Source organism: Mustela lutreola, chromosome 1 (genome assembly GCF_030435805.1).
Source record: "Mustela lutreola isolate mMusLut2 chromosome 1, mMusLut2.pri, whole genome shotgun sequence".
In the NCBI taxonomy this organism is placed as follows: Eukaryota; Metazoa; Chordata; class Mammalia; order Carnivora; family Mustelidae; genus Mustela; species Mustela lutreola.
Window position 1 is genome coordinate 176289769 of NC_081290.1, and position 27409 is coordinate 176317177.

Here is a 27409-nt window from a genome sequence, read left to right on the forward strand (position 1 = left end):
ATGCTTGTCCATCTTGATGTGAGGATAGCCAAGGGGGCAGAGTGAAACAGGACTGGTACCGGGAGTGAGTTTGGGGAAGGCTCGATGGATGCAGGCAGAAGTTGCTAGGGACCACGGTCTCAGTTCCTTCTGGACTAATGTTTTCTCTTGGATCATGTCTAATAAAACATATTTCAAGTTCAAAGGGAAACATTACAGATACCATGTTTATTTTCCCAGACGTTCAAACACAATTGGCAAAATGGGTCATGTTGTTGCTCCTGGAATAAATGCAGACTTTTCTGGAAGTGTCGCGCCTAAGGAAGAGGTCATTATTTATTTCTCAGTGGCACCTCGGACCGCCTCGTGCAGACTGTTTACGCGGAGCTGGAGTGCGATGTCCCCTCCCTCACCGTAAATTCTCGGTTTTCCCCGGGCTCCTAATGCTGAACATGGCACCCGGCACCCGGCATAAACCGCACACCCTAGTATTGCTGAAAGAATTAATAATCTACTAATTATGAATGAAAGTTTCCCAGGAAAAGTCAAAGAGGCGAATGAAAAGTCAAAAAAACTTCATGAATCATGGAGATGTTTCTAAATCCCCTGATCTTACCAAATACCCTATTAACTGAATTTTTTTCTTTTCTTTGAAAAAGATTCAAGAGACCATCTTAAGTGTGTCTAATGAAGAATAAATTGAAGGCTTATCTACACCTCTTCCCCATCTCTATGTCTGTAAAATTCTCAGACGGCAGCATCAGAGCAACAATGCATGAGAGAGGATTTGCATTTTGTAGATTTAATTTTAAAAGACAATGCATTGTATCTTAGGGTTTCTGAACTTGGAACACTCTTATTGGAGATATCTATTTACTTTTATTTATTTTGCATGTTGATATAAGTTCACGTTCATTACATTGGAAGTCTGGGTGTTAAATAATATCAATAACTCACGTATTCTTTTTGAGTATTTTAGTTTTGAAACTCATAAACCCTAAGATACAAAGTAAAAGACTGTCCATGAATCTGTGTTATGTCTGCATGATCTAACCCAGTGCTATTTTTGGGTCATACTAACTTGAACAATAAATGTACTCTATAGTAAATAAGTAAGTAAGTAAATAAAAGTTGGAGAGGTAGATCACAGAGCAGCTGAGCGGGAGAGAGAAGGAAGAGAAAGGGAATAAACACACCAAACGCAGAGGGGATCTGTGAACACTGCGGAGGAACTTGGGCTTTTCCAGCGCAGGGACGAGAAGGAGCGTCCGGCAGGATTTGTCCCACGGCTGAGCCACCGCAGAGCCGGAGAAGGGCCGGACGCGCGGAGCCGACCTGCAGAGCTCCGAGACGCGGCGGTGCACTCAGACACGTCGACTCCAGCTTGGACTCAAGAACCGCATCGGTCCAAGTCACAGCCGCTCTGACGGCCTCCCCCGTCTGTGTCTCCACTCGTCGCGTGCCTCCGGGCCTGATGCGACGAGGTAGCACGGTGCCTCTGCCTAGGTGACGCGGTCCTCTCTCCCGTGTCTGAGTCTCCGTCTTCGAATCCTCGCGTCCCCAAACCGAGATCGAACGCTTGCAGACCACGGGTAACGGAGCAACATGGAGAGAACCGGACCCACTGACTCTTTAAAAGTTAGGAAGGAAGGAGGGAGGATAAAACGCTTCAGGAGGGAAGGAAGACAGGAAGGGTGCCGTCCGGCAGGGCAGGGCGTGCTCAGGGCGTCGAGGGCGGCGCTGGCCCGGTGCTCTGCCGAGCGAAGGTGTCCCCTGCAGGACAGGCCACCGAGGTGCGGGCGGGCGGGAACGGCAGGAACAGCATGAACGCTGACGCAGAGTCAAGAAAGCTGAATGTCTGTCAGGAAAAGGACAGAACTCATTTCCTCTTGAAGGAAAACGTGCATGGAGAGTAGTGACCAAAAATGAGAACTGAAGTCGTGGGCAGACAGGTTGAAACCCATTCATGAAAACCCGCTAGTCTCTGGCTAAGATGTTTCGTTTACTCTGTGGGTGATGGAAAGTCATGTCTTTATACTACGTTTTAAATGAAGTTTTATATATTTCAGTAGAGCTTCATATTTTTAGTATAGGAAATTACAGAATATAGAAAAAAGTAGAAGGTAGAAAAGAGATCATAAATAGTCATGCCACCAGGAGGAAAACGATTAAAACTTCACTGTGCTTCCTTCTAATTTTTACTTTTTTATATCACAGTGATCAGGGGAAATTATAAAAGTGCATCTGTTTTTCCACAATTCTGAATCTCCCCAGCCAGAGACGAAGACTAATCAGGCAATATATCCTCTTTGAATCCTAGGATAAAACATGTTGCTTACACGTTTTTTACATTCCTCAAATTATTTTTTATTTTTTGCACTTTTATTTTTATTTTTTTAATTTTTTATTATGTTAAGTTAGCTACCATATAGTACATCATTAGTTTCAGATGAAGCTTACAGGTTTTCTTTAATCCATGTTTTTCATAGTTGAAATCCTACCCCATACGCTAATCTTCATGGCAGTTTGCCGCAGAAACGTCCAAACATCTTAGCTGGAAGGTGAACCAGAGCAGAAGAGGGAATTAGGAACAGATCATCTGAGCACGTGGATGGCTCGGTCTTCTTTCGTTTATGAGAGCATAATGACTCAGATCACTCCACAGGAGTGGTAAAAATGTCGCAATCCATCCCTGACATTCCTTGGTGGTGGCAACGGGCTTTGTGTGGCTCCAGGCAACTCTGGTATTATGGAAAGAAGGAGACCGTTTTGTAATATTCTTGGCAGAGGTACCGCGATTGTGCAAACGGAGGAACATGAATTAAGGTTTCTAGTGGTTCTCCAACAGGCGGCATGTTCCCTCTGATTGTACAAAGTGTCGCTCGAGAAGCACGTTTTCTGATGTGAGGGTCACCATGGGCCCAGAGGGGGACTGGTGGGAGCAGCCATGTGGGGCAGGCACGGTCCCAGACTTCCGAGCTCACCTGCAGGGCAGCGTTCCATGGGAAACAGACTTGTCAAGCACACTGTAGAGACAGCTCTGTTCCACTTCGTAGGGCCTGCCCTATACATTCTGGAGATGTTCCTTTTGAGTCAGTTGGCAATAGTACGCTTTTACGTAATTTCTTCCAGGGCAGGCTCCCCGTGTCTGAGCACATACTTTGTTGACCTGTCCTGCGGGACGTGCCTCGTATGGGTATGAAACAGGTCACAGGTTGTTTTTTCTCTCTTTACAAATCAGCACCTCCCCAGTATAGATGTGGCTTCAGCACTGTCTAGTGGGCAGAAAGTACTAGAAAGCAAGTGTCCTGGTGTCTGAGCACACATGAGGAGCAAAGTCTCTTTCTCACTCCTTCTAATTACCAGAGTTCCCGAGGTTTCGTAAGACATAGATGGGCCATCAGATCTTTTCCAATACAATGTCACCATCCCCAGAAGCTGCAGAATAATTCATTTTAAAGCTGGAGACTTCGTCTTCAACGTCACAGCTGTTGGGTTTCTTCTTATTGTATGTGCGAGGCTGGGCGGGCTTGCTTCAGTGACTACCGGCCTGGGTCTTTTTTGTTTTCCTTCTAAAGGAAATGTTTATTGTAGAGGCAAGTAAAAATATAGAGGCAGATAATTTCCAAATTTCTATTTTGGACCATAAATTAAAGCACACTCTAGTGTTGCCCTTCGACTGGCCATATCCATGTGTGACTGTGGACAATGACAACAGCATTTGCTCACATTAACTTTCTAGAAAAGGCTTTATTCTTTTAGTGTAGTTTGGTTTTGTAGCAAAATGGAGGATAGGTACAGAAACTTTCCACGTACTCCCTGCCCCCAAATATACGTGGCCCCCCAGTAGGAACCACCCCCCTCAGAGTGGTACCTTTGTCACAATTGGTGAACCCACACTGACACGTCAGTGTCACTCCAAGCGCATCACTTATGGACATGGGGCCCACTCCTGGTGCTGTACAGCCAGCAGGTCTGGACAAGTGTATGATGACCTATGTCTCTCCTGATGACATCGCACACGACACCTTCACAGACCCAAGAATCCTCCGTGCTCCCTTCCCTTCCCCAACCCCTGACAACTGCTCATCGTTTTACTGTCCCCATGCTTTTGCCATTCCCAGAACATCATATAGTTGAATACACAGTATATAGCCTTCGGATTGGCTTCTCTCACTTAGTGATATGCATTTAAGTCTCTGTATCTTATCATGGTTTGATAGCTCATTCCTTTTTTATTTTTTATTTTTTTAAATTTAATTTTATTTTTTCAGTGTTCCAAGATTCATTGTTTATGCACCACACCCAGTGCTCCATGCAATCCGTTCCCTCCTGAATACCCACCAGCAGGCTTTCCCAACCCCCCATCTGTCTCCCCTCCAAGATCCTCAGCTTATTTCTCAGAGTGCACAGTCTCTCATGGTTCGTCTCCCCCTCCCATTTCCCCCAACTCACTTCTCCATCTCCCCGTGTCCTCCATGCTATTTGTTATGCTCCACAAATAAGTGAAACCATATGATAACTGACTCTCTCTGCTTGACTTACTTCACTCAGCATCATCTCTTCCAGTCCCGTCCATGTTGATACAAAAGTTGGGTATTCATCCTTTCTGATGGAGGCATAATACTCCATAGTGTGTATGGACCACATCTTCCTTATCCATTCATCTGTTGAAGGGCATCTTGGTTCTTTCCACACTTTGGTGCTATGAACACTGGGGCACAGATGGCCCTTCTTTACATCTGTATCTTTTGGAGCAAATAACCAGTAGTGCAATTGCAGGGTCATAGGGAAGCTCTATTTTTTATTTTTTAAGGAATCTCCACACTGTTCTCCAAGGTGGCTGCACCAACTTGCATTCCCACCAACAGTGCAAGAGGGTTTCCCTTTCTCCACATCCTCTCCAACACTTGTTTATGGTCTTGTTGATTTTGGCCATTCTAACTGGTGTAAGGTGGTATCTCAATGTGGTTTTGATTTGAATCTCCCTGGTGGCTAATGATGATGAACATTTTTTCATGTGTCTATTAGCCATTTGCAGGTCTTCTTTGGAGAAGTGTCTGTTCATGTCTTCTGCCCATTTTTTGACATGATTATCTGTTTTGTGTGTGTTGAGTTTGAGGAGTTCTTTATAGATCTTGGATATCAGCCCTTTGTAGTGTCATTTGAAAATATCTTCTCGCATCCTGTGGGTTGCCTCTTTGTTTTGCTGACTGTTTCCTTTGCTGTGCAGAAGGTTTTGATCTTGATGAAGTCCCCAAAGTTCATTTTCGCTTTTGTTTCCTTTGCCTCTGGAGACATATCTTGAAAGAAGTTGCTGTGGCTGATGTCGAAGAGATTACTGCCTATGTTCTCCTCTAGGATTCTGATGGATTCCTGCCTCATGTTGAGGTCTTTTATCCACTTAAAGTTTATCTTTGTGTATGGTGTAAGAGAATGGTCAAGTTTCATTCTTCTATTCGAAGCTATACAATTTAAGGGAAAAAATTCCTACACTTAGGTAAAATAAGATAGCCCAGTATAGCACCGTCCACCATGTTTGGAACTTATGTTCCCTTATATTGCCACAGAAGTTACTGTTTGGTGTCCTGGATTATTACTAGAGATCACAATCTGGCTTCCAGCAAGTCTGACTTAGAGCAGGCTGCCTTCCTGAGCTGTTTATTGTAGATAAGGGAATTGGTTTCCTGGGCATGTTGTCACAGATTGTGGGTCAAAATTCTGTTTTTATACAGGATCTGGCCATTGCAAGTCTGAATACTTGTCTCTACCCCATGGCTTACGCACCTCTGTAACAGAAGAAAGCCTTGGGTATGTACTGAATGGCCTTTTCTTCTGCTATCCATATATTCTTTGCTGGAACTCTGAAATTTGTAAGTGCTTTCTCCTGGGAATTAGGTTTCTTCAAGTTCTCTGAAATACCTAAAACCAGTAATGTCCATCGTCCTGACAGATCTGCTGCAACGGTCCTAGGCACTGCCTTGGGACACCTCATCTTCTTTGAATCATGATTTTTAAAGTTGACACTTCTTTGGGGGAGGGTGTCGCATTATGTAAGAATGACAAAACGAAGGTTTATATTGTCATCGCTAAACTGAGTGTTGGGTACATACCAAGGCAGGATGAACTCATTCAACGTCACTGGTGTTGGTGTTCTGGATTTTTCCCCACTAAAACTACATTGTGAGAAAAACGGAATCAAGTTTCTAAACTTTCATTACTTTATATGGTTTTAGGTAATTAATGTGTCGGTGTGTGTAATATGGTCAAACAGATGTATATTCAGACCCGTTCTTCCAGAAAGGCAGAGACCACATACCCGTCATCTGCGATGTGGCGGTGTGTCTGGCCCTCACACCTGCACCGTACGGTGAAGATCAGCATCCTCATTTCACACGTGAAACAAACAGAAGCTCAGGAAATGCAAACATTAGCTCAAGACCACGAATAAACTAAATAGCAGGATGATGCGAACATTGTCCAGTCGAAACCCCGAAAACCAGAAGCCCGAGTTTGCAGCTTCTGCAGACTAACGCTGGTCCCTGCATCTCATTGCTTCCTGCCCCCTCCTCGCCTGGACTTAACTGTCCCCACAAATGTCATCTCTCAAGCTTCCACATTTTAAAAAACTGCATCCCTCTATGCGTCTCTTAACCCAGTGTCCGTCCGATAATCTGTCGCAGTTCGGAGGGCACCGCTCATCAGTTTCAGTGCCTGATTTCCACGTCGTGTTTCCACTTCCAGGCTTTCCTGCCCTCGCCCTCCACTCATGCTGCCCAGATGTGACCTAGTTAGGACCTAGGAGCAGTCACAGTGCGTCATGGAGCTTCAGAAATCCACAAAGCCTCCTCGCTCACCAAGGTTAGTCAACGTTCGCAAAGTCTCGCTGGCCGCGAATTCCGGAGTGCTGATCAGAAAACCCAGTCCTCAGGTTCTGAGCATAAACACCCACTTTGATACCTTTGTGTCCCAAAACACATTTCACAATCCCTGTTTCTTTTCAAAGTCATATGTTACTCAGTTACGGGATGGGAACATGCTGTTCTAAGTTATGAATTTAGGGCTTAAGTGGAAAAATGTCTCTTCAAACCTCACTTGTATTCACATCTCTCCTAAGATATCTTCTTGCTAATTCAACTGCTGTAAGAAAGTACAGAAGCCTGGGATTTGGGGGTTTGATGATAATTTACAGATTTTTTATTTTGCCATTAGTCATGGAGCCAATTACTATCAGATCGTGCTCCTTGTTGGTTAAAAGATTATCAGCCAAAAGAAGGAAAGTCGGAGTTTCCGACTGGAGTCTGGAGTTAAACAGCCCTCAGTTTGAGTCTGGCACCTACCAGCTCTGTGACACAGAAAAACCACTTATGTTCTCTAAGCCCTTTCATTTTTGTTCTTAAAAAGGCAATAAAAGTCTATCCTACAAGCTTGATATATATTACAGAAACAAATATACTATATACACACACTCCTAGGCACAGAGTAAACATGATTATTCATAACAATTGGATATCTAGAGTGATGGCAAAAAATGGTGTGACCCTATTTCTAACTTTGAACAATTTTTAGTAACTGGGAAGGAAAGAAATATGGAGAAAATGGCAGAGGGAGCCCCTGAAAGTCAGAGAAGTTGCTGGGATGTGAACAGACTGCTGGAGGAGAACAGCAAGTCTGGGGAGTTCTGGGTCAGGGAGAAGACCAGATGGGAAGAAACAAGCTCCAGGTGAGTAACTATGAAGTACCAAGAACGCCGCCGATGCGAATCCTCAGAACAAACCTCACAAACGTGTGCTATTTTCCCTGAGATGCAAAGAGGTCCACGAAGCTGCTTTAGGTCGGTGAACCACCATGCAAATTTCCTGACTGATCAATACCGCACATGTCCCCCCCACACTGGAGCAGATGACACAGTCTAAAACGTCCCCTCCCTGTGAAACAGCCTCAGACCAATGAAGCTCACTTTTTAATGCTTCCCTGGGCTTGGAGGAGATGTTTGGCATCTCCAGGGCTCCCCATTACCCCTGCACACACTCACATACGCATGCACACACACACACAGACATATGGGTTGAAGCTAGATTAAGGAGGAATGAACAGCTAGTGGAGAACAAATGGGGGGGGGGAGGGAAATTCTCCAAGGTCACGTGCTTATGTCAGAAGGACCCTGAGGACACTAAATCTTGAACAATTTGCAAGGTAGAGATTTTGCACCTAAAAGCTCCTGCCACAAATCCTAGAAAGAGACCCAGGTGGTTTCAGATGAGAAAAATCCTTTTGCTTCCTAACAGAAGCAATAACCAATATTCCTGAGGGGGAAAAAAACCCAGCATGCTCTTTTTAGAACCTCTAGATTGCTGCAAATTAAGATTCTTAAAAATGGATCCCACAAATTCTCCTAATATACAAGGGAACAAATTCTAGGAATGAAAGTCGATAGAAAGACCAAATACCACATTTAGATCCACAAGGTCTTCGGAAATTTTTTTAAATTATATTCAGTTAGTGAACATATAGTTAAGCACGTCATTAGTTTTTGATGTATTGTCCAGAGGTTCATTAGTCATGAACACCCAGTGCTCATTATGAAATCTGTGTATCATATGTTATATACAATGTATTAGTGTATGTTGTATGTACTGTGTGTGTACACACACACACACACAATTATAAAGGTATAAAGACACAAAAGATGAAACCACAAACAGAAGCAAGCGAGAAGAGACTAAGAAATGATTAGTCTGATCTGAAAATGAATCCAATGGAAATTCTTGCTTTCCAGCTCTGGTTCCATTTACTCGCTTTTCATATCTTTCATTTCTGTCTGTATTATGTCTGTGTTTTCCAAGAAACACTGGAATTTATTTATAACTGTTTTTAACATCCTTTTTCTGTAAATCTCATCATCTTTATCATTCCTGCATATGTTTCCATTGACTCATTGTTTTTTGTATTATGGGTCACATTTTCAGACTTCTTTGCATATCTGGTGAGTTTTTATTGGATGACAGACATTGGATGCTATAAGGTTAGATATTTATATTTTTAAATTTTTTCTTTAAAAAGTGTTCAATTTTTAGTAGGGGCAGGCAGTTAAATAACCTAGAGCTCACCACGATCTTTTTTCCAAGGTTTGATTTTTTTTTTTTTAAGATTTTATTTATTTATTTGACAGAGAGAAATCACAAGTAGTCGGAGAGGCAGGCAGAGAGAGAGAGAGGGAAGCAGGCTCCCCGCTGAGCAGAGAGCCCGGTGCGGGGCTCAATCCCAGGACCCTGAGCTCATGACCCGAGCCGAAGGCAGAGGCTTTAACCCACTGAGCCACCCAGGCACCCCCCAAGGTTTGATTTTAAACATTTTTAGGATGGGTTTAGTGTAGGCTTCCTCTGAGGGCTTTTCAGTCCTCCTCTTATGGTAGCTTTACTGGTCACCACAAGCGTTCTCTGTCCTCCCCTCCAGCTGGATGGGGCAGAAGCTCTCCCAGTCCTGTGCGACGCCTGGGGCTTGGTCAGTCTGGGGCTTCCTGGAGATACATATGTAGCTTAGCATTCATTGACAGACCCACGGGGACTCCTCTTTCCATTTCCGGAATGTTCCCTCTGCACAGCCTGACAGCATTCTCTTCTTCCCACTCTGCTCTGCCAAGTACAGCCACGTCCGTCTCCCTGAACTTCAGCGACGGTCTCCTCACTCAGGGAAACAACATGCTCTGCTGGGGTCCCTTCCCATGTGCTCTGTTCGGAAACTCCCTGAAGATAGAAAAGCAAGGGAGATTTTTGGGCCTGCATGGTTGCTCTTCTCTCCTGGACTCTACTTCCTGGCACCCCGTGAACAGAATCAGCTGCTTCATACACTTTGCCCAATCTTTTAATTGATCACAGCAGGAATGAAAATTCAGTACTCGTGTCTCCAATATGACCAGAAACAAAAGTGACCCTGGCAAGTTATGTTTATATGCTAACCACAGAAAGACAAACCCTGGATTTTAATCTCTGTGAGCTGGACGTTGTTTTGGATAAGTAAGCACAATCCTTCCCTTCAGTACCTTACAACCACAGAATGTTTTGATATTCTAGTAATAACGCTAGCAAATCACCCCGAGGGATAATGCTTCCTGTAAAGCCTATTAATTGTGCTTCTGCTACATCCCGTTAACTACTAAGTTGTTACCCTCCCCTACGCGCTGTGGGATACAGTATTTTCATTTCTTTTTACTGGGCCTGATTCTGCCCTGTTCACTACTGCACATCCCCGCCTGAATGTCCTAAGGCTCCCAGACCCAGCAGCCCTGATGATCTCCCTTCCATCAATCCCACCACTACCTCCTCCCTGACCTGCTTCTCCTCACCTGGTCCCTATTCAAGGTAAGTTCTTAAACCAGAGCCTTAAGATACCATCCTCTATCCTTGCTTTCCAGTCATCACCACATGCAAAGCAGTCACTAAGCCTTCCACATTCTCCCGTCCAGCGGTTACAGACCCCCGCTCCAGCATCGTCTCTGTCCTACCCACGCCTAGGACAGGTGCCCAGGTCTCCCGTGTTCCTCAGCAACAGTAGCTATTCTCCCTCAGACTTAGCCTTAAGCCCTTTGATCTACGTCCACACTGCATCAGAACGACGTTCTAATAAGCAACTTAGTCATTTCTCTCTCAAGTCCCTCCAACAAAGCCAGGTCATTTATGAGACAAGGGTCAGACTCATGGGAACGGTCGCTCATGACATGGCGTTTACCCTTGCTGGTCTTCCTTCGCACCGCGCGCTCCAGTCCCTACAGCGCTACTCTTTGTGTACTACGGGTCTTTAAAGAGGTTGCTGCTTCTGTCTTGGATCCCCTTAGTTTAACATTTTTCTGCTTGACAGATTTCTCTCATTTTAAAGCACGTCAAGAATACCATTTTCCACAGTATTCTGTGCCCCGTATCTGCTACATACTTGTTAGTCTACCCTCTTAATTACATAGTGATTTGTTGTTTATGCATCTTTTTTATGTTTTTACATTTCGTGCCTTTGAGGGCAGAAGCTGTCTCAGTCCTCTTAGGCCCCTCCTGCCTTTCATAGTCTAGAATCTGTAGATTCTCAATAAATACTTTTCAATGAAGGAACAAAGGCAAAAAAGGTGAAACTGGGAAACTGTAGGCCTTCCAGAAGGGACAGCGTCCTCTGCCGCACGGTTAGAGGTAGAAAGCAGACAGGATGAGGAGGACTGGATATTGGTTCTGTCTGGCTTGAGGAGTTGCTCCACCAGCGTGTGGTCTTCCCGCTGGTGGCCCAGACGGTGGGAGCGCTCTGTGCTCCTGGTGGCTGAATGGTGCTCAAGTATAATTTTCAAAAAAGTTAAAAGTGACTTCAATGTACATATGAGATGAACATGTTGAAGATATTATCCAGCTCATTAACTAATGAGGGAATTGGTCTAAAGAAAGATCTTAAAAGTATATGTGCAGTAAGAAATGTTAGGACGAATTTTCTGATGATGTTAAATGCATTAATATCTTACAGAGCAATGGAATGTCATGTTTGGGGTTGTGTCTTCTACCAGGCAGAAATCAATTATACTTCTAACAGGTATCCTTTATTTGAATTTATTTGTATTGCTGCCAGAAGAAACAATTTTCATTATTGCCATTTTTATACTATTTCTGTCCTTATGAATTTATAAAATCATCCAGTTGATGAGAAGTCAAAGGCGCTCACGCTCATAAAATCAGCAGTTCTCCAGCTGATGTCCAAATGCCCAGCCCTCCAGCCTCCAGGTGTGGGATAATTTCTTCCAGACATTAGCTTCCACTACTTTTCCCAAGCAAAGTGATATTCCGTGGACTGGACACACAGGAAAGCCCTTCTGACGTGTTAGAGACCTTTCCACTGAGCAGCTCAGTGGAAGTGTGACGTGGTGCGGAGTGCCACGTTTGCTCTGACTTCAGGACATTGAAAGGCAGAATTTTATGGCGGTTAATAACAGAGTCTAGAGTCAAACTGGCCGGCTTTGAGTTGCAGCTGCAAGGCTGTGTGACCTTGGGCAAGTAAGTTCACCTCTCAGGGCCTTGGTTTTCACATCTGAAAAATGAGAAGGATGGCACCTGCCTCACGCTGGCCACGAAACCATGTGTGTGCATCACTTAGAGCAGTGCCCGGCCCACGGCGACCCCTGTGAGGGTTTGTTAAAACGTAAAGCTGTAACGGAAACAGAGGCCGACGGAGGAAGGGCCCCTCGTAACTCTCCGGAGGCCTTTCTCTCGAGCCCGACGAGACGGACGGAGCCCAGCGCAGTCCTGGCTTTCGTTCTAGTGCCGTCCTCATTTAGGAGAAACAGCTCCCCCCGAGCTACCTAAGGCCAAAGACAACTCAAGCCAGATACCGCGGTTTTCTTTTGATGCTAATCCCACGGGGAACTCTCTTCTTTTGAAGGATGTCCAGTAGGCAGTTCCCTGCGGGGAAGTGACATTTCTTCTCAGAATAACGCGACCCTATGCCTTGCAAAGACAACGCTGGGACTATTACATTGAAGAAGCAAGTATTTGAGGACAGAGCTAAGCTCCAAAGAGGGGAGAACTCCAACCCCATGCAGAATCTCTGATCTCCACATCTCCACACTTTCTGACCTCAGTTCATTCCATTAATTAAAAACGATTAATGCCAATCAACAGTGTCTGCAAATAAATGAAAAATTCCAAGCACTCCATGAACCCACATCCTCTTAGTTGGAGCTCTCCCAGGTGTGCGTATGACACAGAAAATGGGGAGTGTGGGTGTCAAGGCAGTGACAACGGGCAGAGGCAGTCCAAGCCACCAGCACGATGTGTCTTTTTTTCTCAGTCTATTTATGAGGCAGCTAACGCCACTGCTTCTTCCTGAAGTTAAGGAAGCTGAGACTTTATATTTTCTCGAGGTCATGCAGCGATTACACAGTGAGCCCAGCTGCCGTAGAGATTACATGAGAACAGAGAGCTCCCGTTCCATCTCTCCTGTCCAGGCTCATTGTTGAGCGCCGGGAGTGCTTCTCGGGCTCACACATGGTCTGGAGGATGTGCCCCGACCCCAGACTAGGTGGCCTTCAACATGCTGCCAAGACAAATATAACGTTTTTCCCGTTTGCCATTCTCATTCACTCGATGGTAGTTATGTAGAGATTTGCTTTATTCAGGAGCAGGTCCAGAACTATTTTCGAAATACACATTGTTTTTCAAGAAAAAATTCTCAGAAACCAAGTACTTTCTTTCAAAGTTTTTATTGGAGCAAAAGAAAAAAATATACATATATACTTCATTTAAGATTTAGAAAAATCAACACTGATGACAAAATAAATAACATTGTCACCATGATTATATAATCCACATCTATGTTACTTACAGTAAATGTCATTTTCTGGTATATTCTGTTTCTACTCTGAAACAATTGAAATGATACACTTGCTGAAGCACTTAATGGCCACAGAAACTAGTCATTGCTTAATGTTAGTTAAGGCAAAGAAATAATGATCATTTCTCAGTTCTTGGTTGTTCTAGGACCAAGATATTCTGTTGCTCCTCAATAAAGTGCCTGTTTCCAAGCTTAATAGTTGAATCAAGTAAAAGTTGACAATGAGGGTTTTCTTTTCTTTTTCTTTTTTTAAATGATTATTTATTTATTTATTTGACAGACAGAGATCACAAGTAGACAGAGAGACAGGCAAAGAGAGAAGGGGAAGCAGGCTCCCCGCCGAACAGAGAGCCCGATGTGGGGCTCCATCCCAGGATCCTGGGATCATGACCTGAGCAAAAGCTAGAGGCTTAACTCACTGAACCACCCAAGCACCCCACAATGACGGTTTTCAAAATAAAAAAATCTTATGTAGTTTGTATAGTCACTGTCTATATGATAGTTTTTCTATAGCCTATAGGGTTTACCTTAAGACACATGTCCCTGTGGTATTACACACACTAGCCACGTAGCAAGGATGCAATAAATACTTATTTGACTGAAGGGAACTGACCACCACCAACTACACCATTCCTAACAACCTGACTTGATATTTTGTTTCAGCACTTTGGTGACACGTTGGGATACGACATCATATTCAAATATGTTTGATCCTTGGAAGAAATAGTAGTGTCCTAAAAATGAAAACAAATCGAGTCGTTTAATTCTTCACTTGCATTTCTTTAAAAGAAAAAGAAGAAAACACAGATCTATGCTTTTATGGGTTATCTATAGAAGACCGAATGTTACAGAGCGTCTATACTAGACATGTGAGAATGTAGGTGCTGGGGACCTGCGCGGGGGGCTGCTCCGGATATCTGATTACGGCCCTCATTTCACCACTAACTACCTTCATTAATGTCATTGAGACGACAGTTTCATCTTAAAACTGACTCTGAAGATGTGATTTTGAAAAGCCGCACTCCAGGTGCAGAACTCACCTGGGAGGGAGGAAATTGGGCGCGGTGGGGCACAGAGGGGTCTTGATGGAGGAGTAAGAAAGACATGGTCGGGGGCTAATAAACCTAAATGCCTCGGCCCAGCTGATCATTCGCTTCGGCTGACTTTGCCTAAAGATATTCCCAGACACAGACACCAACAGACTCAAGTGTTTCGTATCCCACCCGGAGGCCTAGACCACAAGGGCCCACGCGGGGTAGGAGGGGCTGTGAGGAAGGTCAAAGATGCGAGGTGTAAAAAAGAGCACTAGCCCAGCTTGCCTGAGTCCTGCCACTCGCCCGCCTGCATACGCCGCCTGCCCTGATGCTATCAGACGCTCCAGAAACTCCGGCGCTCAGGGGCCGACAATCACACGCTCCCACACGCTGACCCACACTAGAAACCAAGGGTTGGTGCTGTGTTACTCAACCTTCAGCCCACCTGTGCTAAACCAAACAGGCTCTGAATTTTCCCTCTGCAGCCCTACAGAGAACCGCAGGGTCCGGCTCTTTTCCTGTTTGAATCCCTGTTCTCTGACCTTGAAGTCTTTATCATCATCCGTGTTTTAAAAAGGGATTTTCAGTATCTTCATGGCTTCCCGATCTACTTACTGTTGTAATAGTAGACGGCATCGATTGTGGGTCCAAGTCCCGGAAAGTAGTCGTTTATCAGTTTGGGATAACCAGGGTCCATGAGTCGTCTCCTCTCATTGTACCTGAGCGGGGAAATCATGAGTAAGGCCTCCATTTGAAAAACATCTCGTGGTGAAGAGCTCAGCATTTCCTGACACGAACCATAAAACCCACCCAGTCTCTCTTCAGAGGCCTCTCTTTGCACCGATAAGAAAACCAAGGACCAAATTAACTCACTGACTGATTCCAAGTCCCTACAGGTCAGACCCTAAAGGTCCCGACTTCTGGTCAGGAACTCTCCCCAGCCCACACAATGCCTCTGCCAGGGCCTGGTCTGGCTTTAGGAAGCCTGATGGTCCCATTCCCTGTAGGTGAGGACCTTGCAGGATTCACTGCCCCTCAAAGATGGTCTCCTCATTCGTCTCCTTGGGTCCAGTGGTTATGAAAAGGAACCTGGAAAGCCACACCCCCTGGATGGACTGTGTGAACACTGTATCTCGTCCGTCTGTGCCCCTGCTCCCCAGTGTGCTTCTTGCTGTGACTCACGACGTGACATTTTATTGAAAGTGCCATCTCAAACCAGAGTCCCGAAGTGCAGGGAACAGAACTAGGATGACACTAGCTAGTCCGGATCTGTGTCCCCTTCATTTCCCTCCTAGGAAGGTGGAGGCTCCTCGGGAGTTTACACAGAAAGACTACCTACCGAACACCCCGTTCCCTGCCAGTTTCAGGAATGTTAAGAGTCACATTACCAGTCATTAAAGCTCACCTCCAGTACTGGTTACCTACAAAGAAGTAGGTCTTATAGAGAAGTGGGTTAAAAACAGCTGCATCAATTTTTTTCACAAAGTCAGGAAAGCCCAAAGAATGTATGCTCCTGGGATAGTACGGCTGTGCTCTCAAATTGTTAATTAACCAGTACTTATCATCTGTGAAGAGAAAGAGAGAAGATCCGCTGGGTGCATACCGAAAGAGTAACAGAAACACTGACTCAGTACGGGTGACACTGCTCTTCACCGCAGTTCCGAAACACGCTGCTCCCTGCTCGCCAACGTGCTTTTGTCTCCTACGGTTCTGTAGCTTTTCCACAAGGATTATGATCTTATATTCGACAAACTTCTCTTGAAATTTTTACACATTACTTAGGTATTTAAGCTCTTTTTAGCTCATAGTTCAGACTCACCATGAATTAAGTCTGGAGTGTTTCTATGTTTATAAAAATTAGTAGCATTTCCTTCATTTATTCTCTTCCTTGAATATAGCAAGTAGCAAACTCAGTAGACTCAGTAGCAAACAAAACATTAGAGTTACCTTTAAAGAGAAAAACTTGATTTCTGGGTCCAACTTCATAAGCAGCTTGAATGTCAGATGGTAAGGTCGGCCACAGAGAAGAAATGAAACTAACGTTGCTCATTGGACTCTCAGGGTACCTCCACCAGAAGAATCTGATGAAAGACATTTAATACATGTTAAAAATCACGACAGACTCAAGAAGCATGAAATGGTCACTGGGAAGGACCTGTGAAATGACTTAATGGTTTTTTTTTTCCCCAATATCCTCACGTTCTGTTCCAGGATGTCTTGATAGCAGCACCACAAGGAATGGATCTCAATTAATTCTTTTATATAACAATAATGTTAACAGTGGCTAACTGAACATAATAAAAAAAAACACAAAAAATAATAACAATAATTAGATGGTCAAGTCACCTTGTGAAGATCCCCTGATATTTGAAATCAAGGGATATAGGCTTTAGTCTGCACCCACAATTCCCTTACCAGTTTTGTAATCTAAAAGAACCTATTTATCCCAAATGTCTCAGTTTTTGAATCTCAAGAATGAAGAAAATGAGACTAGAGATCAATGACAAGAAGAAAACTGGAAAAAGAAACTCTATAAATGTAGAGACTGAATAATGTGCTACTAAACAACCAATGAAGAAATCAAAAAAGAAATAAAAAAATACCTTGGGGCAAATGAAAATGAAAACACAACATTCTGAAATCTTGGGGATGCAGCAAAAAAGTTCTAAAAGGAAAGTTCATATTGATGCAGGGCTGCCTCAAAAAACAAGAGAAATTTCAGATAAATAATCTTTATTTTAAAAAGATTTTAACTACCTATTTGACAGGGAAAGAGAGAGAGAAAGAGCTCAAGCAGGGGGAGGGAGAGAAGGAGAGGGAGAAGCAGGATCCCTGCTCGATCCCAGGACTCTAGGATCCCGACCCTAGGATCTGACTGAGCCACACAGGTGTCCCTAAAATAAATAATCTAACCCTACACCTGAGGGAACTAGAAAAAGAACAAACAAAGGCCAAAGTTAGTTATAAGAAGGAAATAATAACATTTGGAGTAGAAATAAATGAAATAGAGACTAAAAACATTTTCAAGATCAATGAAACTGAGGCTTATTCTTTCAAAAGGATAAATAGAGTTGGTAAGCCTTTATGCAGACTCATCAAGAAAAAAGATAGAGGACTCAAATAAGTAAATTCAGAAATGGAAGAGCAGTTACAACTGATTTCACAGAAATACAAAAGATCATAAAAGACAACTATTAACAACTATATGTGAACAAACTGGGCAACCAAAAAATGGATATAAATTCCCAGAAATATACAATTTTCCAAGACTGAATCAGAAAGAAATAGAAAATTTGAATAGACCCATTACTAAAATGGAATTGAATCAGTAATCGAAAACTACCAACAATCCAAAATTCAGAACCAAGCAGTTTCACAGGTGAATTCTACTAAATAATTAAAGAAGACTTAAAATACTCCAAACTATTCAAAAGAAGAAGAAGAAGAAGAAAAACTGTTTCCAAACTCGTTGCACAAGACCACCACTACCCTGATACCAAAGCCAGACAAAGATACTGCCAAAAAAACCCCACAAAATTACAGACCAACACCCTGGATGGACATGAATGTAAAAATACTCAGCAAAATATTAGCAAACCAAACTCAACAACACATCAAAAGGCTCAACAACACATCAAAAGTGGGATTCATTCCAGGGATGCAAGGATGATTCAATATTCACAAATCATTGCAATGTACCATGTTAACAAAATGGGGAATATAAATCATGATAATTTTAATAGGTGCAGAAACAGAATTTGACAAAATTTAACATCCTTCCATGATAAAAACTCTCAACAAAATGATCACAGAGGGACCACACTTCAACATAATAAAGGCCATGTACGGCAGACCCACAGCTAAGCTCATACTCAATGGTGAACAGCGGAGTTTTTCCCGTTAGACCAAGAACAAGACAAGGAGTCCACTCTTGCCCCTTTTAGGCAAGTGTAGCAGCAGAAGTGCTCGCCACAGAAACTCGGCGAGGAAAGGGTAAGAGGCGTGCAAGCTGGAAAGGCGCTGACACTGCCGTTTTTTGCAGATGACGTGGTACCATCATCAGAAAACCCTCAAGAGGTCACCAAAAAACTAGCAGAACTAATAAGTGAGCTAGCAGAACTAATAAGTGAGCTAACTCAGTAAAGATGCAGGATATAAAATCAGCATTCAAAATCCGTTGCATTTCTCTATGTTAATAACAAACTATCAGAAGAAATTAATGAAATAATTCCACTTATAACTACATCAAAATGAATGAAATACCTAGGAATGAATTTTACCACAGAGGTGAAAGATCAGGACTTTGAAAACTAAAAGACACCGATGAAAGAAACTGAAAAGAACACAAACAAATGGACATATGTATATCATGCTCACGGACTGTGAGAAGCAATATCATTAGAATGTCCACACTATCCAAAGTGATTTACAGATCCACTGCAACCCTATCCAATACCAATAGGATTTCTCACAGAACTAGAACAAAGGGTCCTAAAATCTATATGGAACCACAAAAGATCCCAAATAGCCAAAGCAATCTTGAGAAAGAACAGAGCTGGATGTAACATGCTCCCAGATTTCAGGCTACACAACCCAGCTAAACTGATCAGAACACGATGGTATCAGCAGAACAACAGCCACACAGATCAACAGAACAGAGTAAGGAACCCAGAAATAAACCCACACTTATATGGTCAATTAATTTATGACAGAGGAGCCGAGAACAGGGTAAAGACAGTCTCGCCAACAAATGGTGCTGGGAACACTGGACAGCCACATGCAGGGGAATGAAACTGGACCAGCTCCTCACACCACACACAGAAACAGACTCCAGACGGATGGAAGATTTAAATGCAGAAACTGGAAACCAGTTGTGACATTGGCTTTAGAAATTTCTTTTTTCTTCTTTTTCTTTCTTTCTTTCTTTCTTTCTTTCTTTTTTTTTTTTTGATCCATCCCCTCAGCAAGGACAACAAAAGCAAAAATAAACAAGTGGGCCTACATCAAACTAAAAAGCTTTTGTACAGCAAAGGAAATCATCAACACTATGAGAAGGTAAACAACCTAATAGGAGAGGGTATTTGCAAGAGACACATCCAAAATATATAAGGAACTCGACTCAATGTTTTTTTGTTTTTGTTTTTAAATTAAGCAATCTGATTTTTAAAAATCAACAAACTGCATGGATATCCTTCCAGAGAAGACATGCAGACGGCCAATGGGTACACTCAAAGATGCTCAAAACCACAGTGAGATGTCACCTGACACCTGTCAGAGGTCTAGGGTCAGACAAGTGAGAGCGATGCGGAGAGAAGGAAACCCTGTGCCCTCGGTGGGAATGCAAACTGGCGCGGCTACTGTGGAAAACAGCCAGAGGTTCCTCAAAAACTTAACTATAGAAACACCATACGATCCAACAATTCCACTTCCAGGAACTTACCCAGAGCAAACAGACCCTAATTAGAAAAGACAGAGGCAGCCCCACGCTCACAGCGACGGCCAGGATATGGAAGCGACGTAAATTCCACCAGCGGATGAATGGCTGAGGAAGATGCCACACATGGAGGAGGGTCAGCCGTAAAAAAGAATGAAATCCTGCCGTCAGCGACAGCGTGGCTGGACCTAGAGCACATGCTAAATGAAATACATCGGACAGAGAAACATCACACGATTTCACTTAAATGTGGAATCTAAACAAAACAAAACACATGAACAAACAAAACAGAAACAGACTCACAGAGAATAAAACGATGGTTGCCCGTGGGGAGGGGGTTGGGAGGGGCAAACCTCAGTGCTGTAGTAAGACACAGGCATGAAATGTACAGCTCAGGGAACAGAGTCAGCGATGCTGTAACAACTCCATATGGTGCGGAGGAAACCAGACCACTTTGTAACACGTACATGATCACCCAACTACCGTGTTGCGCACCTGACACGAACACAACAGAGTGTGCCAATTATTCTTCAGTCTAAGAAATGGAGACTACTGTCCCACCGACCAAATTCTAATATTCTCCACACCCCACCCCTCCAATCTCCGCTGCAATCTGTGCTGTATTCCCTTCTCCATAATCAAGAGTCAGGACTTTTTAATCGGTGCCGTCCCGATTTTAGCCCTAGACGTAACCATTTTGACTGAGAGTCAAGTGATCTGGCTTCACGTCCTACCTCGTCTTTCCTCACCCCATATTCCTTCTGCAAATTCATTTTTCACCCATCAGTCTACTCGCTAAACAAAGTACGATCACACCACTCTCCCTTCAAAGCCGCGAGGCTGTCTACTTCCGACAGAACCGAGTCCGTGTCCCTCCTCAACTGTCCTCTGCATCCTTTGCCATCATTTTGTGCCCTTCTCTGACAGAACGTCCTAACAATCCAAGGACAGAGCCTTTAATGTTGGTCAGATATGAAGATGTTTTTACCTGTCTTTAAAGAAAAAGATTTTATTTCCCATTGTAGTGACAGCATCAAAACTCAAGCTGGGGTTGCAGGTGGATGTTCGTCTACCGTCAGGATCTGATGAGGGTTGGCGCCTTTCTGGACGTCCTGAAAATACATTTCAAGGAGCATTAGGGGGAAAAAATCTGCATTTTAGCTACTAAGAGGAAGAGCTATTCTTCCTAAAACATTAATTTCCTGGATGAAAAAATGGATAAAAATCTATATATGTGTCCTCTGACATTCACAGGAAGCAGACAATAAAGATCTTTCCGATTTGGTTTTCCTGTTCCAGGCCGATCATTTGTCTGTGTGCCTTTTCCAAAGATGGCACTGTGGTGGATGGAAAGAGCTAACCTGAGGCCCGAGACTCAGATTCTGTTCCTGCCACAGGCGTGAGCACAGGAGGTCTCCTGTGCTTTTCCACAAAACTCAGGTGACGTGCGGGCTACCTCCCTCACAGGGTTTTCATGGGGCTCCAGACAGAAGACAGAGAGATGAACCTTTTATGCAAATGCAGATACTATGACATTATTCATAAGAGTGTCTTTGTAAGGCAAAATGGTAAAAAAAAAAAAAAAGTCAACTCACCATAGAGAGACTGAATACCACGTATGTCGTCAGCAGCGAGGCGAAAGGTGTTGGGGTCAACGTAACTGTAAGTCGGGAACATGATGGCGTTTCGATCATTGGAATGGCTAAGACCCAAGGAATGGCCGAGCTCATGAACAGCAACGAGGAACAAGTTTGTGCCTGAGAGGAAACCAACCAGAAGGGGGGAAAGAGCGGTGAATATGTCTGCGTCCGAGGACAATGACATAGCTGCTCTCTGGCATGAGGAGAACGGACACATTTGGGAAGATTGACTTCCCTCTGACCCAAGGCTTTTCAATGTTGGCACAGGTGACAGTGTAGGCCAGATCATTCCTTGTGCTTATGGCTGTCCTGTGTGTCATAGGTGTTTAGAAAACTCTGGGCTCAACACGTAAATTCAAGTAGTAAATCCCTTCCAGTTTGGACAACCCAAAATGTCTCCACATGTGTCAAATGTCCCAACCTATTACAATTTGACCTAAACTTGGATTTCTCCTACTTTCAATCCCACAAGGCTTTGCACAAAAGACCACCATCAGCCCTTATCTCAGATCATGGGTTTCTGCATGTGCTCTGTTTCCTTCTAGATTGTGTGCTCTTCTGGGTTGGGACTGTTCTCTTTGTCTCTGTATCCACACGCTCCATCACCCAACGCCATGACAGCAGCCACTGAGGAAACTGCTCATTTAATTACTGGGTCAAAATTAGGCTGAGAGTGGGCACTCGAAGTTATAATTTTCATAAATAATTTAGCTTTTTGAAAGGACAAAATTGTGCCAAATAAAAACAAGGCAACATGGACAGGTGGGAAGTACACCCTGGGTCAAAATAAGTGAACCAGGAAATGTGTGCTCTGCCCCAGCTTTACCACGAGCTGCCTGCTAACCATCTCCTGCTCTGAATTTCCTCTTTGTGTAAAGATCTGTACTATGTTATTTTTCCTAAAATCCTTTAGAATTCTAAAACATTTCATGAGGTTAACCAACCCAAGTCCATCACATCGGATGAAAAGATTATACACCCAAAGTAACCTTGGATGAAATGCAAGCAAATTTAACCTGATCAATGAGGCTTTGAAGCTCAGCGAGGACCTAATTCTGCATCAGTTGTCTTTTAGCAATATAAAACTCCTCTTCTCAATCAAGAATTTGATAAACCTTGGGTCATGGGTCAGACTAAAACAAGGAGCCTTTCTGGTCTATGGAAACAGCCCCATCTGTGGCGATTTCAGCCAGAGAGCAGGGATCTCCACAGAGCCCATTCTTGAAGGCTTTCTTGCCATTTACTTTCCATATGAGTCAGTCATAAAATCCAGAATTTCCCCTAGAAACATTAGGAAGGTTTGTGATGGGAGGGTGAGAATTTTCCAGTGGGAGGCGATTCCTCCAAACAGAGGAGGCTGGTTACCCCTCTTCCCCAAAATGTTGGAGAGGGCTGGTTAATTACAGCGTCCTCTGCAAATACACACAAGGCATCATCCAACAATCGCTGGGAGTTCTGTAATTCCTATCCCGGAACCTCGGAAGACCATGTGACCATACAACTTGGTGTTTTGATACAGGGATTTTTAAATTTTCTACAATATAACTCCATCTTTCTGTGTCACTATAAATCAAAGAAATGGTCGGCATATAATGGACAACGCAGATGACCGCCTACCCTAGGAGGTCTGCTACACCCAGAATCTGCATCTGTGTTGGCTCAAGTTGATGGACTGCCCCGACAAAAATTGACCGCCTCAATCAGTTTTTACCTTTCTAAACTGTGGCTTTTAAGGTTCTTGAATTCACACAAAGGAACTAGCTATGTCTCAGATTCTTAAAACTGATCTTTAAGATAATCTAGTCCAATATCCTCGATTTATAGAGGATGAAATTGAGACAAAGTGTTACATTTTACTTAGTGACACAATTATAGTCAGAATGAGTTTTTCCACCCCATAATAATTTCTCAGAATGAAGCCTTTCAAAATTGGGAGATAATTTAGAATTTGTAAAGGGCGTGTCATGTGTGGTTTTGCTTTCTTCTGTTTTCTGTTTGTTTTGTTTTTGTGTCTTCTGCTTACCTCTGTAGCTTTTAGTCCAGATTTCAGCCTCATCGAAATGTGCGTCTCCCCCAATCCCCAGTGCAGGTCCGAAAGCATGGGCTATGACCCCACCTCTGCCATCAAAAGGGCTGTAGTCTCCATGAGCTTTTGGAAAGGAAAGAAAATTAGTCCTTCTTTACAGGCTCGAGGCCATGCCGATGACACAGATGAAATAAGTCCACATTCTTTACCTCCAGATGCAAAAAGTATCATAATGTCTGCCTCTCCTGAATTAATCTTTCTGAATTTCAGGGGGGTCACGTCACTCCACACTTGAAAAGCCTTCTGGATGGCAAAGTCGACCTCTGCAGGCCGCATGTCAGGAGTGTAATTATTGATTCTTTACCAGCAGAACAAAGAGAGAGAGAGAGAGAGAGAGAAACCAGGTGTTAATTCTGTCTCCTTGTGACACTTCATTTTTGCCTGCACTGGTGGAGAAAGAATCGTTTCGCAAATCAATAGTCCAGGTAACAAAATCCTGCATCATTAGCTACAGAAACGTGTATCCCTGGACAGCTTCTTCCTTAACCAGAATCTAACTGCAGTTCTTCTCATTCGTGACTGAGGGGCTTTCTTTGTGCAGGACTGACGTTCATGGAAGCGTATGCCTTTTATCCTCACTCCCTAGCCTCTTCGTTTCTCTGTCTTGCCTGTCCTATAAAATGTTCTCTTGTCTCTTGGTTATTATAGATCTAGCTTTATTCTCCTTTTATTAGCAACCTTCCTACTGTGCTCTGGACTGACAAACAACTCCTCCTTGAGTGTACAATCCCCCTTCCAGAAAGAATGAATTTTCACACAGGGACTGTGCTGAAGACAGGAGGCTTCTTAACTACCTCCCGACTGAGGGCTTTATCAAAACGGTTCAGGTTTCCGGAGGTGGGACCTAAGGGAGGGCAGAAAGGCACCCAGCTACTGTGTTACCTGTAGGTAATTAAACGTTTCCTCCACACTGGTCTCCCCGGCATCGTCCTGAAATGATGGACGTCGGGCACCCCGCATCGGGGCATGTGCATCATGTCCAGGGTAGATGGGTCCAGTTTCCCGGTCACTTTCAGTCCCAAGAACTGTTGCATTTCCTGAATTTTATCCTCCATGAAGTCCCTGCTGACTTTCATTTTTGTCGTTGGAAGTGCGTCCATCACGAGGCCATAAAAGTTTTCCAGGTACCGCTGGAAAAAATACATTGAGTTGGACATTGTCACGCGTGCAGGGGCTTCTGATGGGGCTCAGCGTGGCTGACGCAGCTGCACTTTGGTGCTTCTGAAACAGGCTCCAGACAATTCATCATCATGAGAAAAAATCTGAGTTCTCGGTGCTGTCATGGTGAGTCAGAGACTGTCAGCAGCACTGATCGCTGGAAGGCCCTGGAAACACTGTATGTGTCTACTCTTTAAAATCTCTTCCAGCATCTGGCCCATCACAGCATCAGGTAAGCAGCAAAACCTTTACTGTCAGGGTGCACAAACTATTGATTTTGGGGATGAAATTTTCCTGCTTAAAAATCCAAAACTCAACACAATGGACAACTATGGCAAATGCAAAGTTAAAAGAATCTTAGAGAACGGGGAGATCATCTGGACTCATGTAATTAGGGAAATGAAACAAATGGGAAAAAAGCCCCTATTTTTAAAACAGGCTCATGAAGAAATATCTGGGATGCCAGAAAGTAAAAATATTCTTGAATCATCGTGGCAGGCTGCAGTGGTTACATCATCAAGCCGTTGCTCAAATCTCAGATCATTAAATGGCATTAAATGATTATTATAAAATACTGAGCAGAGGTTGAACTCTAATTTAACTCTCCTTGGCCAAAGCTATTTAGTAAAAGCTTTTTAGTAAAAGGAACAAATTCATCCACCAATTTTATGACACCGTTTCCAATACTTTCCTACGTTCATCTTTGCCAAAGAAAAATATAGTGTTGAAGCCTCCTAAGCCAGTTTTCAACTAGTACTTTTCAAGATAGAACTGGTAAAATGCCATAATTTTTAAAAAAATATTTATTTATTTGAGAGAGAGAGAGATTGTGTGTGTGTGTGTGTGTGTGTGGAGAGAGAGAGAGAGAGAGAGAGCGCAAAACTGGGGGGAGAGGGAGAAGCAGGCGCCCCAAGCAGGAAGCCCAAGCCCAACTCGGAACTTGAACTCAGGACCCTGAGATCATGACCTGAGCCGAAGGCAGACGCTTCACCGACTGAGCCACCCAGGTGCCCTCAGTGCAACAAGTTTAGAGACCAACCAGGCTGGATCAACACTTGAACGTCAGAACTTACCTGAGCATATGTCACGTTTTTTTCAGAGCTGGAAGCGTTAGCCGATGGAGCTGTTCCGGAAGCAGAGACCTAGAAGACAGGGTCAATGGGAGAGTTTCAGACCACTCCTCTCCAACTTTTCTCGTTGGCAGAGTGCTACAGTGCTAAAAGCAAGTCGTCTCCTAAAATAGTTTTCAAGTAGTACTTTCCAAGATAAAACAAGTTCAAGCAATACATTTTGAAGACAAAAATCAGGCTGGGTCAATACTTACTTGAGCCAACAGCCCACCATCTTCTTTAGAGCCTGCAGACTTGGTCAAAGGAACCGTCCCCGAAGCAGTGACCAGCACGGTCAACACCAACAGAAGAAACTTCATTCTAAGCTTGCGAATGGCTCAACCCCGCTTACCCGGTTCCTTCTCAGCACAAAGTTCCCCAAATGCCCCGACTTATATAGCCCTTAGGCCGTGTTCTGTGAATATGAAATCCTTCGAGTGACTCACGGTTGATATCATCCCTTGACTTACCTCAAAAACACAGAAACACAATCACAGATCCTTTTCTGAAAGGACCAACAATGGGTCACTTAGCACCATGCTCAAAACTCGGACAACTCTGATATATTCCCCCACAAATAAGCCCACCAAAACAATGTCTCAGGAGAAACACTGCACACCTGAAATGTTACAATAACTTACAGATGTAGGTTTAGAAAGTTCAGCATCTGAATTTTTACTGTAATTATTTTCTTATACGTTCTATAGGTGATGGGCTTTTAAAGGAACAAAAGGTAAAACGTCAGATGAATAAAACCCTTTTTTTTTTTAAATTTTTTATTTTTTATAAACATATATTTTTATCCCCAGGGGTACAGGTCTGTGAATCACCAGGTTTACACACTTCACAGCACTCACCAAATCACATACCCTCCCCAATGTCCATAATCCCACCCCCTAACCCTTTTGCTGGAATAGAAGAATCCTCTCCAAGCTGAATCTAACTCCTTCTCGGCCTGGCTTCCTCTGGCCTTGGCCCGGTTGCTGGGTTCGCTCAGGATCTGCCCATCAGTCAATAGAGAAGCCTCAGAGACCGCAATAGCGGAGAATCCAGGCAGAAACTATGCAGGCAGCTGTGGGAGCCGGGGGGCTGCCTCCCTGCTCTGTGTGGATGGGCTGGAGGTGGAGGAGCCCCGGAGTGGTGGGTTATGATTCAGTCAAGCTGTGGCCCTCCTCCCTGGCCCAGGAACTGCGGGCTGCTCCCTGCCTTTCCCCGAGGCAGGTGCTCCAGGCAGCCCAGGGGCACCAGCAGCAGCATGGTGGCTGACTTCCCACCTGCAGCTCAACCCTTGTCAGGCTCTGCGATTTGACCCCTAGGACCTTTAGATATCTCATTTGAAAATGAGGGTAATGATCTTTGCCTCCTTAAGCTTTTGTGATGATGAGAAGAGAGGGTGTGTTATGAACGGGAGGGTGTTCTGCACACGCTCGTGGATATTCACTTCCTTCCTCTGGGCCTGAAAGGACCCCGAGGCTGTACGATCCGGGAGGGGACGGTCACGCAGAGGTGTTGTTAAGGGAGTTCTGTCAGACACCGATCTTGACTCAAGAACCGTGAGAGGACCATGGTGGTTTGGCTAGAAAGCTGGAGAAGACGGGATTGATCAGAAAGTC

The 27409-nt window shown here is 43.9% G+C and overlaps 1 protein-coding gene across 1 annotated transcript; it reads right to left on the reverse strand.

The window, feature by feature from the left end:
* Window positions 1-13188: 13188 nt before the first annotated feature.
* On the reverse strand, window positions 13189-26183 carry MMP12 (matrix metallopeptidase 12). The gene is made up of 11 exons (XM_059179342.1): window positions 26012-26183; window positions 25761-25829; window positions 24412-24659; window positions 23679-23827; window positions 23467-23592; window positions 21399-21560; window positions 20792-20915; window positions 16317-16450; window positions 15775-15934; window positions 14985-15088; window positions 13189-14069 (listed from the first exon to the last, which is right to left on the reverse strand). Exons 1-11 carry the CDS (start codon window positions 26114-26116, stop codon window positions 13969-13971), a joined length of 1482 nt encoding a protein of 493 aa, XP_059035325.1. The 5' UTR covers window positions 26117-26183; the 3' UTR covers window positions 13189-13968.
* Window positions 26184-27409: the final 1226 nt, after the last annotated feature.

Excerpts from the sequence above, each read along its gene's own strand:
- MMP12 (XM_059179342.1), bottom strand. The coding sequence starts at position 26,116 with ATGAAGTTTCTTCTGTTGGTGTTGACCGTGCTGGTCACTGCTTCGGGG. Across the intron at positions 23,828-24,411 it reads AAACGTTTAATTACCTACAG|AATCAATAATTACACTCCTG; the intron begins GTAACACAGTAG and ends CTGCTGGTAAAG. Across the intron at positions 23,593-23,678 it reads GATACTTTTTGCATCTGGAG|CTCATGGAGACTACAGCCCT; the intron begins GTAAAGAATGTG and ends CCTTTCCAAAAG.